At 42.6% G+C, this 15085-nt stretch overlaps 1 protein-coding gene across 1 annotated transcript in view; it reads left to right on the forward strand.

The window, feature by feature from the left end:
* The window catches only part of ROCK1 (Rho associated coiled-coil containing protein kinase 1), a 168456-nt gene that overhangs the window by 96154 nt on the left and 57217 nt on the right, over positions 1 to 15085 (forward strand). Inside the window, exons 12-17 of the mRNA XM_065397656.1 lie at positions 2821 to 2909; positions 6664 to 6712; positions 8392 to 8527; positions 8889 to 8980; positions 9114 to 9360; positions 12278 to 12384. Coding sequence (XP_065253728.1) covers positions 2821 to 2909; positions 6664 to 6712; positions 8392 to 8527; positions 8889 to 8980; positions 9114 to 9360; positions 12278 to 12384 — 720 coding nt within the window. The remainder of the gene's footprint in view (positions 1 to 2820; positions 2910 to 6663; positions 6713 to 8391; positions 8528 to 8888; positions 8981 to 9113; positions 9361 to 12277; positions 12385 to 15085) is intronic.

Genomic DNA, 15085 nt, shown 5'->3' on the forward strand with positions numbered 1-15085 from the left:
TCCTGGGGGGCAGGGATGTGGAGAGGGGTCAGGGCAGTCAGGGGACAGGGAGCAGGGGGGGTTGGATGGGTCGGGGGTACCTGGGGGGGCTGTCAGTGGGTCGGGGTGTGGAGAGGGGTCGGGGCAGTCAGGGGATAGGTAGGGGGTAGGGTCCTAGAGGGACAGTTAGGGGTAGGGGTCCTGGAGGGGGCGGTCGGGGACAAGGAGCAGGGGGGTTTGGATGGGTTGGGGGTTCTGTGGGGGGCAGTCAGGGGGTGGGAAGTGGGAGGGAGTGGATGGGGGCGGGGCTACCCCCCCAATGGAGTGTCCTCTTTTTTGAAAGTTCAAATATGGTAACCCTATCCCTACCCCAGAATGCAGAACAGAAACTGAAAAGAAACAAAAACAAACACACAAAGAAATGTTTTTATTCTAACTGCTCAGTTTGTTGAATTCCAGACTTTCGCTGGGGTGCTATTTAGCCTCAGACTTAGCAGAAACCTCTCTGAAAGTACTTCTTTTGATAACTAAGGTAACTGGCTGCAGCAGCTGCTAGCACAGCATGTCTGGGCAGGCCTCTTAGGGAACTGCACCACACAGGCAGCCAAAGGCACAAGCCAGCAAGATTGAGTACAGAAATTCCTGGGCTGTCATCCCCAACTGCCAGTGTGGACGACTGTTCCTCTCCCCTCCACAAAAACAAACAAAACCAAAAAAAACCCACCCTGGAGTTGTCAGCATGGAGAGACAAAAAAGGAGAGCAACCCAGACACCGAGAAGCAAGTAGGAGCCCTTCATTTATTCTGTCCAGCTCCCATGCCCTTTTTTTATCAAAGTGTGGGTGAGTCCTTATGTAACCCAGCCTTATTTTCTGTGTGACTCATTCAGGCAAAATGGCTGCTCCATGTACAGGTTTCCCCTGGTCCCCCCTTGTCCCTACAAATTATGGGGTTAGACACCATCCATAAAGTCAAAGGGGTACCACTTAGGAATTCTCTTTCAAGGGTTACACACTTTCTATGGCACAGCAGTAGGTGGGATTCTCCCTTTAGATTTCGTTGTCAGGGCTACTCTAAGATCTCATGATGGAGTCCACTTCCTCTGGAACAGATTGGGGAACACCTTCATATCTCAGAGCTTTGTGGCGGAGTCTAATAAACTGATAAAGCATACTGTTTTATCTAGATGGAGGACAGTTACAGAGCCTCTCCACTCTACCTCTGGATACCTCAGAGCAGCCCAATGGTGTGGAAGAAAGCAAAATGATAAAACCAGCAGGGGCAGTCACTTGCCAAACTCCTCAGCCTCTTAAGGAGTATGGATTCTGTCTTCCTTTTTCCATTGGAGTAGCAAGAAAAGTCTAAAAAATAGAAAAAGGAAGTGAGGAAACATCCTGCTCAGAAGCAGGAAAAAGAAAATCTCTCACACCTCTCCCATTTAAGATGGGTAAAGAGCATTAGAGTTTCTCCCCAAATATCAGATACCAGCAGAGCAGCGGAACAGTTCCTGTAGAAAGTATTCAGAAGGAGCAGGGACAGACATCACATGGAACCTCCTTTTTCCATCATCCTACTATGGAACCTTAGAACCTAATTTCTCAAAGCACAAATTCGGTAGGAAGGGGAATGGTTGGGGTGAATCTCAGCGAGTTAGGAAGAGCAGTCCTTTGATCCCTCTTCCTGAAATGACTGACAGTTGTCTGACTCCTCAGAATAAGGGGGAGACTCAAAACAAAGCTCTTGCCCCAGAGTATTTAGATACTGTTTTATAGAAGAGTAGCAACACACCTACACTTTCCTCTAGACAACACACCTTAGGAAGAGTTACTTGAGAAAGATGACGGGATAGATAGCAAGACCACTTGGAGACATTTCCTTTCAGGATATAAATTGGAACGGTAAATCCCTTTCCATGCAGCTCTTAAAATATTGAGTGAAGATTGGGTGAACCAACTAAGGCCAAGCTCCTGAAGAGATTGAAAATATTGAACATCTGGGATGTATCTTGGTGGTCCTCTTTTTATGGCAAAGAAGAGATCCTGTGTAGTAACTTTATTGTTGTAAGAGGATCTGAAGTTCTTGATAGTAGTTTCAAAGGTTTATAAAGTGGTCATACAGTAGAAGCTGTGGAAATTCTCTCAGATTGGCTAGGTCTTTGGGGACTGAGCCATTTCCTCCCTATCAGAGGCTTCCAGGTCTGATCCAGAGCTGTTGACAGGCAGAAGATTGACTGAAAAAGATCTGTGGATCTTCCTACTAGAGGGGGAAAAAAGGAAATTTTAATGTAAAAACAAATAACTTTTCCTGTATCCCTTGCAATAATAATTAATTAGGCTTGATACTGTAAACACTTAAGCATATGAATAATTTACTCATGTGTTTTCAGCAGTACTATTCAGGTACATAAAGCTTTACTCTTGAGCCTAGATGTTTGAAGGATCAGGCCTTACTCAATTTTACATATTCTGTATAATGAAATCTATGAGCTGAGATAGCACTGCAGGAATAAGTTGAACTTTGATTGAGAAATACTTCGCTTGATTTTTCAACTGCTATATTGCATTGCTGTTGTTTTGTAATTAATCTATTTTAAAAGACTCAAAAAGGGAATATCACACTTTAATAACCAACAAAACATAGTCTTTACATTTTTCTTCTCATGCCAGTGTTGGTGCACAGAGTGGAAACTAGTCTCTTCCATTCCTCTCTGTCATTAAATGCTTGATATAAAATAGATTGATTATGACATCATTTAGCCAGTCCAGGCAAGTGCTGGAATTTTTTTTACAAGTTTCATAGAATGTAATGCATATATTTTTAATGTGTGTCTATATACTTTAAGCTGGAAAATATGCAGAAAACTATCTATCAGTTAGAAGAGCAGCTTCAAAATGAAATGCAATTGAAAGATGAAATGGAGCAAAAATGCAGGTGAGACTGAACTTAAATACATTTTCAGAATTAAATAATATAAAAATCAGCTCTGTAAAAAATATATTAAGGATTACAAGCATGATATCAATATTGCTACTATAGTAATACAGTAGTCTGAGAGTCTAAGCCACAAATTAAATCACTTTAAAATGATATCTCAGAATGTTTTTCTTTTGTATTTAAAGAGGAAGATGAATTGTTTGTGTTCGCATCAGTGAAAAAGACACACATCTTACTCCTAAATATTTGAACTCCATGTTGTTTTTCCTTCCACTACCCTGATAGGTTTCAAATACCTGCAGGACACAGTGAACACGTGGTTTTTTTTTTTGTTTTTTTTTTTTTTTTTTTAAGAACGTAAAATACTATGGGCACTACATGTACTAGAATATTGGAGTTTAAGATTGTCCAGCATCTTGGTATCTTAAATGCTGCAGTACTATTGAAAGGTCCAGCTTGTGACTTTTGTTGAGATTAAGACCGATACGAGCAGCAGTTTTCTGAGTACTAAATTCTGTTATGTTCTTGAAAAAAGTAAATATCTGACAAATTACTGCCTTATTCTTGCACCTTCATCAACATGGGCATATAGCTGAAAATGTGATAATCATGGAGCTTAATGTGCACACATAGCTGTTGGTCATCTTAGAAGAATTGCTACCAAAAATGGTCATATGGGAATTCAGACCACATAGTAGTATTTAGTAGATAGTGTGCTCTTTACACATATCCAGAGTTTCACTGTCCACATATTGACTACCTACCACATGGCAGCATGTGGGATGCTAGAAATATTTTCAACGATTGTATCCCTACAATCACACTGACTATGTATTCAGTAACATCAGCATGTCTTCTGATGTGTCTCAGTTAAACACATTTTATCACAGGGTTAATAGATTTGATTTAGGGCTGTCAAGCGATTTAAAAAAATTAATTGCGATTAATCGCACGATTAAAAAAAATTAATCTTGATTAATTGCGCTGTTAAACAATAACAGAATACCATTTATTTAAATATTTTTGGATGTTTTCTACATTTTCAAATAAATTCGTTTCAATTACATCACAATACAAAGTGTACAGTGCTCACTTTATATTTATTATAAATATTTGCACTGTAAAAAACAAAATTAATATTTTTCTATTAGCCTAATACAAGTACTGTAGTGTAATCTCTATCATGAAAGTTGAACTTACAAATGTAGAATTGGGAACAAAAAAAAAACTGCATTCAAAAATAAAACAATGTAAAACTTTAGAGCCTAAAAGTCCACTCAGTTCTACTTCTTGAGCCAATCACGAAGACAAAGAAGTTTGTTTACATTTGCAGGAGATAATGCTGCCCGCTTCTTGTTTACAATGTCACCTGAAAGTGATAACAGGGGTTCACATGGCACGGTTGTAGCCGGTGTTGCAAGATACGCTAAAGATTCATATGTCCCTTCATGCTTCAACCACCATTCCAGAGGACATTCATCCATGCCGATGAGGGATTCTGCTTGATAATGATCCAAAGCAGTGCGGACTCGCACATGTTTATTATCATCCTCTGAGTCAGATGCCACCAGCAGAAGGTTGATTTTCTTTTTTGGTGGTTCAAGTTCTTTAGTTTCTGCATTGGAGTGTTGCTCTTTTAGGATTTCTGAAAGCATTCTCCACACCTCATCCCTCTCGGATTTTGGAAGGCACTTCAGATTCTTAAACCTTTGTGTTGAGTGCTGTAGCTATCTTTAGAAATCTCACATTGGTACTTTCTTTGCGTTTTGTCATATTTGCAGTGCAATTGTTCTTAAAATGAACATCATCTGAGACTGCTATAACATGAAATATATGGCAGAATGCAGGTAAGACACAGAGCAGGAGAGCTACAATTCTCCCCCAAGGAGTTATCACAAATTTAAATAATCAATGATTTTTTTTTTTATTTTTTTTTTAAACAAGCATGTCCTCAGGAATGGGGCATACGAATGTTTAGCATATGCTGGCTACAAAAGTGCCATGCAAATGCCTGTTTTCACTTTCTGGTGATATTGTAAGTAAGAAGCAGGCAGCATTATGTCCCGTAAATGTAAATAAACTTGTTTGTCTTAGGCCTGGTCTACACTTACCCCCCAAGTCGAAGTAAGGTACGCAAATTCAGCTACGTGAATAACGTAGCTGAATTCGACATACCTTACTTCGAATTTACCGCGGTCCACACGTGGCAGGCAGGCTCCCCCGTCGACTTCGCGGTACTCCTCTCGCCGAGCTGGAGTACCGCAGTCGACGGGGATCACTTCCTGGTTCGATTTATCGCGTCCACACCAGACGCGATAAATCGAACTCGGAACTTCGATCCGCAGCCGTCGAACTACCGGGTAAGTGTAGACTAGCCCTTTGTGATTGGCTGAACAAGAAGTAGGACTGAGTGGACTTGTACGCTCTAAAGTTTTACATTGTTTTGTTTTTGAGTGCAGTTATGTAACAAAAAAAAATTGACATTTGTAAGTTGCACTTTCATGATAGAGAGATTGCACTACAGTACTTATATGAGGTGAATTGAAAAATACTATTTCTTTTGTTTATAATTTTTACAGTGCAAATATTTGTAATTAAAATAATATAAAGTGAGCAATCTACACTTTGTATTCTGTGTTGGAATTGAAATCAATATATTTGAAAATGTAGGAAAACATCCAAAAATATTTAATACATTTCAATTGGTATTTTATTGTTTAACAGTGCAATTAAAACTGCAATTAATCGTGATTAATTTTTTGAGTTAATCACATGAGTTAACTGTGATTAATCAGCAGCCCTAATTGATTACATATGTTGGTATAAACTGCTATTTATTACATGTCAGTTAATACTGTCTGAATTGTTTATGCTGTAACTTTTTTGGACAGAGGTAAATAACTACAAATTAACGTTTATGTGGCCTAATGTTTTATAAAGGCCAAAACTAGGGACAGACATGCATACCAAACATATGGAACTGGTAGAGATCTTGCTGCGGATCAATGGATGTTCCGTATTGCTGGCTGACCAGTTCATATTTCCTTTGTCGATATACTTATCTCATAGAGCTGGAAGGGACCCTGAAAAGTCATTGAGTCCAGCCCCCTGCCTTCACTAGCAAGACCAAGTACTGATTTTTCCCCAGATCCCTAAGTGCCCCCCCCCCCCCCGGATTGACCTCACAACCCTGGGTTTAGCAGGCCAATGCTCAAACCACTGAGCTATCCCTCCCCCGTGGGGTGTTACTCAGCACTTATTTCACCATCTCTCTGCAGTAACTTGTTTTTTTCCCAGTTTTCTTCTAGAGATACTTTTTGTGTGGTAATAGCATGGACATATTTGTATGGGTAATTGATCACTTTTGGAGATCCACATTCTTAGAGATGTGGGATGTGCACAACTGGAGCCATTCTTTCTAGAGAATGGCAGAATATGTGTTGACCAACATTTACTAGTTATAGAAACCTCTTACTCTGCACCTTTTTGTGGATTTAGGGACAGAATTTGACCCTTACCATTTTTGACACACATTGCCTCCAGTCAATACATTTGATGATTGTGCTATTATAAACTACTTTATGTTGATTGGTGGCATTCTTCAGTTTAAAAGGTTGGTTTTAGGATGAAGTGGCATGCACATAGTAAGCATTTTTTAAATAATGGTCTTAAATAGTTTAAATATTGAAATGCCAGGCATGTAAAATAAGATCTTAATCATTTACATATTAAAATAATTCATTATTTATAGGACTTCAAACATAAAACTAGACAAGCTAATGAAGGAACTGGATGAAGAGGTAAGTTTGTGTTTTTCTGAATCACAGAATTTTTAACTATATTGAGTCGATCAGTGTACTCCTCATACTGCTAGAGGTTTATAATTTTCCTGTAAAAATTTGCACTCCAATTTAAATTTGAGAATAAATCTCCACGTTCCAAAACACAAATCATTTTGGCCATGTTTGTTATGAAAGTGCAAAATGTAATTTTAGAATTTTAAAATACCTTTTTTTGCCTCTACAATTCAAAACTACTTTCCTGCATTTCAAATCCTGTGCTGAACTCTGTTTAGCCTTGTTCTTCAGAATATTCAATATAATTTTTCAAAATTAGCTAGATTTCTAAAAATCAGTGCGCAGATAATCCTCTAGCACATCATTATATTGTAGTATTCATAAACCTAATACAGTAACTCCTCACTTAAAGTTGTCCCGGTTAACGTTGTTTCGTTGTTATGTTGCTGATCAATTAGGGAACATGCTTGTTTAAAGTTGTGCAATGCTGCCTTATAACGTTGTTTGGCAGCCGCCTGCTTTGTCCACTGCTTTCAGGAAGAACAGCCTGTTGGAGCTAGCTGGTGGGGGCTTGGAACCAGGGTGGACCGGCAGCCCCCCTATCAGCTCCCCGCTCCCATAAGTTCCCTGTGCAGCAGCCACCCAGCAGGTTACCAGTTGCCAGCAGTTCAGTTGTCCCTCCCCCCACTGCCATGTGCTGCTCCTGCCCTCTGCCTTGGAGCTGCTCCCGGGAGCCTCCTGCTTGCTGTGCAGGGGAGGGGGAAAGAGGGGGGCTAATGTCAGGGTGTCCTCCTGCCCCCCTGCTTACCCCTTCTCCATATAGAGCAGGATGGGGACAGGATGGAGAGAGCTAACTTCCTGATTTTTTTTAAAGGCAATGAACTTAGAGTGGGGTCAGCATACTTAAAGGGGCAATGCTCCTCTTCTCCCCCCCCCCCCACACACAGGGCGTGTGTCTCTATCTGCCATGCTGTCTCCCCTCCCTCCATTTGTGCTGCCTTGTAGAGTGTGAGGCTACATTAACAACGTGTTAACCCTTGAGGGCTCAGCCGAATGCTAGTTCATCATTTAGCAGTAAGGCATTCCCCAGGAAATATTCCACCCTCTAACTTCACCACCTCAACCAAGCTTCACAGTCATCATTGCTATGTACAGTATTAAATTGTTTGTTTAAAACTTATACTCTGTGTGTGTGTGTGTGTGTATATGTGTGTGTATATACTAATATATATATATATTAGTTTTTTGTCTGGTGAAAAAAATTTCCCTGGAACCTAACCCCCTCATTTACATTAATTCTTATGGGGAAATTGGATTTACTTAACATTGTTTCGCTTAAAGTCGCATTTTTCAGGATCATAACTACAACGTTAAGCGAGGAGTTACTGTAAACAGGTAATTTTTGCTTTTGTGTTAAATACAGTTATTGCAGTGCTTTGGAAGATTTAATTAGAGACAAACTTCAAAAGTGATGTTGGGAATTATTAGGCTCTATTCTGCAAACCTCCTGTTCATATCGGTAGTCTCACTGGGTGAAATCCTGGCCCTACTGGCTTCAGTTGAGCCAAGATTTCACCATTGAAGTCAATGAGACTACTTACAGAACAAGAGAATTTAAAAAAGTTTGTAGGCTCATTCTGTAAAATGTAAATGAAAAATACCAGTGTTTATTATAATTTCAGGGAAATCAAAGAAAACATTTAGAATCAACAGTATCTCAGACTGAGAAGGAAAAGATGCTGCTGCAACATAAAATAAATGAATACCAAAGAAAAGTTGAACAGGAGAATGAAAGAAGACGAAATGTAGAAAATGAAGGTAAGCAATGTTACCCATGTGCTAGAAATGTTGGCGTGTATGCTACTATACAGTTTTATGAATAATTTACCTTTTTAGCATTTGAAGCGTTTTAGAATAGATTTTTTTTCTTGAAATACTGATTAACAAAAAGATTGTCATAGTTATCACAGGAAAGTAGCCATTTCTGTTTTTGATATTTGAAGTATCAAATTCTGCCCTTAGATGTATGCATGTGGAGCCCCTAGTGATTTGAGTGAGACAGGTGTATATAATTCAAGAACAAAATTTGGCCTCATGTAGAAATATCTAGTAATGTCACAAAGATTTTCTGTTCTGATCTGCTAGGAAAATTGAATTCCATATTCATTTCTGTCTCTAGTGTCCACCTTAAAAGATCAGTTAGAAGACTTGAAAAAAATTAGCCAGCATTCACAAACTACAAATGAGAAGATGACACAGTTACAAAAGCAAGTAAGTGATTGCTGTTCAGTGTTTTCATTGTTTCTTCAAATTTGTCATATAGTATTGATTACATGAATGTAACAAAGCTGAATCTGTTAATTATTGCACTTTGAATGGGAGTCGACTTTTCTTACTCTAACAGCTAGAAGAAGCCAATGACTTACTAAGGACAGAATCAGATACAGCAGCAAGATTGAGAAAGAGTCATACAGAAATGAGCAAGTCCATAAGCCAGTTAGAATCACTAAATAGAGAACTTCAGGAAAGATGCAGAGTTCTAGAGAGCACAAAATTGGAAGTGGAAAAGGACTATTATCAATTGCAAGCAGCATTGGAAGCAGAACGAAGGGACAGAAGTCATGGATCTGAAATGATTGGAGATTTACAAGGTAACCATTCCATGCTTGTGTAGTTTTTTAATGTTGCAGTAAATATTTATTCTTACAAAAATCTATTTTCATAACTTCACTTTGCTGCTCTGTACCATTGTGTAAAGCTTGAAAAAGATGTACCAGCTGTTTTCAAGGAGTTTAATTCTATTCATTTAGTGTAGCAGAGCAGTAATCAACATATGAATTGCGTATCCCTAGAGGACTAATACTTGGGAAAATTTGTAAATACAGTTTAAGGTACCAGATGTCTTACCAATTCAGTATTAACTCAGGTACATAATTCCTGTGTGATTGAGTTTTGGGGATGAGAGGGAAAGCAGTATTGCGGATAACAGCAATTTCCCCTGCCCCTCCTCCAACATGATTTTTCTTCATCTGTGGATATTAACCCCTTTAGAGCAATGTTCATGGATTCTGGGACACTGACACAGCAGAGGTAATACTGTACCCTATCCAAAGGCACCATTCACTTTGAAGCAGAGGGGTATTCTACTTGATCCTTAGAGTTAAGGAGTAGGTTTTTCTTTTTGGCATGTATTAAGGTTTTACAGCAGCAATGTTCTAGCACAGGGGTAGGCAACCTTTCAGAAGTGGTGTGCCGAGTCTTCATTTATTCACTTTAATTTAAGGTTTCGCGTGCCGGTAATACATGTTAACGTTTTTTAGAAGGTCTCTCTCTATAAGTCTATATTATATAACTAAACTATTGTTGTATGTAAAGTAAACAAGGTTTTCAAAATGTTTAAGAAGCTTCCTTTAAAATTAAATTAAAATGCTGATCTTACGCCGCCAGCCTGCTCAGCCCGCTTCCAGCCTGGGGTTCTGTTCACCTAGGCCTGCAGCGGGCTGAGCGGGGCGACTCGAGGTCAGGGCAGAGGGCTGGGGTGTGTGTGGAGGTGCAGGGCAGAAGGCTGGGTGTTGGGGGAGATTCAAGGTCAGTGCAGAAGGGTGTGTGTGTGGAGGTGCAGGGCAGAGGGCTGGGGGTGTGTGGAGGTGCAGGGCAGAGGGCTGGGGGGGTGTGGGGGGTGCAGGGCTGAGGGGGTGTGGGGGTGCAGGGCAGAAGGCTGGGTGTTGCGGGGAGGTCAGGGCAGAGGGCCGGAGGGTGTGGGGGGGGTGCAGGGAAGAAGGCTGGGGTGCTCGGCTTATGGGGGTGCTCCCAGCCCCCTGCCCTGAGCGGCTCATGGCAGGGGGCTGGGAGGGATATGCCCTGTTCCTCCCCCTTCCCCCAGGCTCCGTCCCTACCTCTCTCTGCCTCCTCTACGGAGCAGGGAGCACGCTGCCACTCGGCTCGGCTCCCCCTCGCAAGGGCCGTCGCCAGCAGGGATTGGGGGGAGGAGGAGGAGGAGGGGCCGGAATGCACCATGTTGTGAGAAGAAACGGGGGAGGGGGGGAGCTTGGCTGCCGCAGGACCAAGTTTCTGCCCCCGCAGGGGAGAGTGGTGGGCGGGGGGGCTGAGTGGGGCGGGGGGCCGGGACCCCCCCCCCCCCACCGCTCTCCCCTGCAGGGGCAGGAGGCAGAAGCTTGGTCCTGCGGCAGCCAAGCTTCCCTCCTCCCCCTTCTTCCCACAGCGTGGTGCATTCCGGCCCCTCCTCCTCCTCCTCTCACCGGACAGGCAGCGTGCCACTCAGAATCGGCTCGTGTGCCGTAGGTTGCCGACCCCTGTTCTAGCAGGAGTGGTAACAACCACTATAGTTAAGATGCAGAATAGTTTCCATTGTAATCCACCCTTTCTTTTCAGGTGTTTGAGAGGTGAAAATATCAGAAAGTTCCATGCAGTTTAAAGAGTTGTGTGTTTAAGAGAAATATGAGATTCTCTAACCCAAGGTGACAGCCACCATGACAGCCAAGTGACAACTTGCTTAGCCACTGAGACAACTTAATAGGATAAATCCATTTCAGATTAATTACTCTAGATTGCCACTGGGGTAACTGTGTGAGAGGGCAGTTTTTCCAATATGAAGAAAAAGAAATATCTTTAAATAAGTCAGAGTACAAAGGGACAAGAGGGAAGGTCTCCTTTACAGTTTGTAAGGTGTGGTGGAGCAAACCTAACTGATGCAGTGTTAGAGCTACACAGCTCTTTAGGCGTGCATGAAAGGGTAATCTTCTTCAGAGTTCCTAAAGTGTATAGAACAGGATGTTCTGCTGGTATCTAGCCAGAGAGTTCCACGTGAAATTTGCACACGCTATTGCCAATTTTTAACAAGAAAATGTTTGACAACTAAGCACAGCATTGAAGTGTTTGGAAGCATTCTGGAAGAAGACGTGTTTGCTTTTTCAAATCATTTTATCATCTGGAAATTCCTAGGACATTTTAGGTTTTAAAAAAAACTATGCTAAGCGTGCAGAGTTCTAGATAGTCTGACATACTTGTGAGCTATGTTGCATACATTCTGTTTATAAGGTATAACATTTAACACCTAGAGTAATACAAGAAACCAAATTACAGTTGCAGTTGGAAACTTAACTTAATGTCTTAGTGTTTCTGTTTTAAAGTCTTCAGTTTAATAGTACACTAAAGTAGCTGCATACGGTGTGGGGCAAGCTGTTTCAAACTCAAGGCTGGAGGAGAGCCTTTGCTTTTGTGGAGTGATCAGTAGGGTAAAAATAATTCCTCTTTCTCTGGAGGACCTCTCCAGTGCAGGTTATTTTAATTGTTTATGTACAGCAATAGCACCTCAAGGCCCCAACTGAGATTGGGGCTCCATTGTGTTATATGTTGTATCTACCCATGATAAGACTTCAGCAGAGTTAATGTTATCAGAAAATGTGGCTGTTGTATGTTGTAACAGGACTTATATTAATGAAAGGAAACATCTATACATTAGTAGTTGGACAAAATAAAATCAAAGTCCTGTTTCTGCATCTAGGCATAGTAGCTGAAATTGAGCTATTTTTAACTTGTTTTTGCTAGCTCGGATTACATCTTTACAAGAAGAAGTAAAAAATCTTAAAAATAATCTTGAAAGAGTGGAAGCGGAAAGAAAACAGGCACGAGACTCACTTAATCATTGTGAAAAGGTAAGGTAATTAATACATAATTCAAAAAAATGCTAATGTTAGCTTGCTGGCTGTGGTCAGAATATGATCATGTACAGGGGAGTCGCATCTTACGCGGGGATTAGGTTCTGAAGTCTGCGCATAAGGTGAAAATCGCGTATAGTCAAACGCTCATTGAGTGGAATGGCGGGCGGAATCGCCTGCACTACAGGTACAGTATTTAGATGGTTGTTTTTCTCTCGTTTTGTTTTGCCGAGCGCGTATAGTTAAAATCGCGTAAGTTAAATGCGCCTATGATGCGACTCCACTGTATTAAATTATTTTGTATTGTGTAAATAAATCACAGCTTCTTCAAATGTGTCAGTGTGGATCCCACTGCTGGCACACATGTGCCTCCTGGGTGAGACTGCACTTTTATCCTAGACCTGAGGAGACTCAACAAATACATACTCAGTCTCAGGATGGTAATGGCTGCCTGCATTGCTCCAAGCTCTAGATTGGTTTGTGGCTCTCGACTTCCAGGATGATGTACTTACGTATTGCCATCCATCTGGCCCATCAGAAGTGCCTAAGGTTAACAGTGGGGGCCAACTATTCCCAGTTCAGGGTTTTGGCCTTCACACTCAACATGGCACTGAGAGTTTTCACCAACTTCCTAGCTGTAATGGCAGCATGTCTAAGCCCTGGTCTACACTATGAGTTTAGGTTGAATTTAGCAGCGTTAGATCAATTTAACCCTGCACCCGTCCACACGACGAAGCCATTTTTGTCGACTTACAGGGCTCTTAAAATCGATTTCTGTACTCCCCGACGAGGGGATTAGCGCTGAAATCGACCCTGCTGGGTCGAAATTGGGGTAGTGTGGATGCATTGCGATGGTATTGGCCTCCGGGAGCTATCCCAGAGTGCTCCATTGTGACCGCTCTGGACAGCACTCTCAACTCAGATGCACTGGCCAGGTAGACAGGAAAAGTCCCGCAAACTTTTAAATTTCATTTCCTGTTTGGCCAGCATAGTGAGCTGATCAGCACAGGTGACCATGCAAAGCTCATCAGCACAGGTGACCATGGAGTCCCAGAATCGCAAAAGAGCTCCAGCATGGACCCAACGGGAGGTACTGGATCTGATCGCTGTATGGGGAGTCGAATCCGTGCTATCCGAACTCCGTTCCAAAAGATGAAATGCCGCAATATTTGAAAAAAATCTCCAAGGGCATGAAGGACAGAGGTTATAACAGGGACCCGCAGCAGTGCCGCGTGAAGCCTACCAAAGAATCAGAGAGGCAAACGGCCGCTCCGGGTCAGAGCCCCAGACATGTCGCTTCTATGATGAGCTGTGTACCAATCTAGGGGGTGCCTCTACAACTCCCCCACCCCTCCCGGGCTACCTTGGCAGTTATCCCCCCATTTGTGGGACGAATTAATAAAGAATGCATGAATTTGAAACAGCAATGACTTTATTGCCTCTGCAAGCGGAGATCAAAGGCGGGAGGGGAGGGTGGTTGGCTTACAGGGAAGTAGAGTGAACCAAGGGGGCGGGTTTTAATCAAGGAGGAACAAACAGAACTTTCACACCTTAGCCTGGCCAATGATGAAACTGGTTTTCAAAGCTTCTCTGATGCACAGTGCACCCTGCTGTGCTCTTCTAACCACCCTGGTGTCTGGCTGCGTGTAATCAGCGGCCAGGCGATTTGCCTGAACCTCTCACCCTGCCATAAACATCTCCCCCTTACTCTCACAGATATTGTGGAGCACACAGCAAGCAGTAATAACGATGGGAATGTTGGTTTCGCTGAGGTCTAACCGAGTAGTAAACTGCGCCAGCGAGCTTTTAAACATCCAAATGCACATTCTACCACCATTATGCATTTGCTCAGCCTATAGTTCAACTGCGCCTTACTACTGTCCAGGCTTCATGCGCCATGGGAGCAAGGGGTAGGCTGGGGTAGGTGCGACTGCGCGGTGCTGCCGACTGGGAGAGCAGCCTGAGGCAGAAGCTTCCAGCTGGCATGATATTCCAGACAGGACTGAATCTCCATTAGAAGAAACGTAAAGAAGAGAATGACCTGGAGTCATTCCCATTTTTGTCCAGGCGCCCCCGACTGACCTCACAGAGGCCGGCCAGGAGCACCCATGTCTGCCCAGGCGCCCCCAACCAACCTAACCGAGGTCGGTCAGGAGCACCCATGGGACGATGATGACGGCTAGCAGTTGTATTGTACCGTCTGTCGTCCGCAAGGCAGGGGGATGCTGCTGTGTAGCACTGCAGTACCGCGTTTGCCAGCAGCACCCAGGAGACATACGGTGACAGTGAGCTGAGCGGGCTCCATGCTTGCCATGGTATGTCTGCATGGGTAACCCAAGAAAAAAGGTGAGAGGATTTTTTGCTGTTGCTTTCATGGAGGGAGGGAGGGAGGGGGGCCTGACGACATGTACCCAGAACCACCCACGACAATGTTTTTGCCCCATCAGGCATTGGGAGCTCAACCCAGAATTCCAGTGGGCAGCGGAGACTGCGGGAACTGTGGGATAGCTACCACAGTGCAACACTCCGAAAGTCGACGCTAGCCTCGGGTACTGTGGACGCACACCGCCGACTTAATGCGCTTAGTGGGGTTACACACAATCGACTGCATCAAATTGATTTCTAAAAAATCAACTTCTATTAAATTGACCTAATTTCATAGTGTAGACATACCCTAAGAAAACATGGAATTTACGCC

This window comes from Emys orbicularis, chromosome 2 (genome assembly GCF_028017835.1).
Source record: "Emys orbicularis isolate rEmyOrb1 chromosome 2, rEmyOrb1.hap1, whole genome shotgun sequence".
In the NCBI taxonomy this organism is placed as follows: Eukaryota; Metazoa; Chordata; order Testudines; family Emydidae; genus Emys; species Emys orbicularis.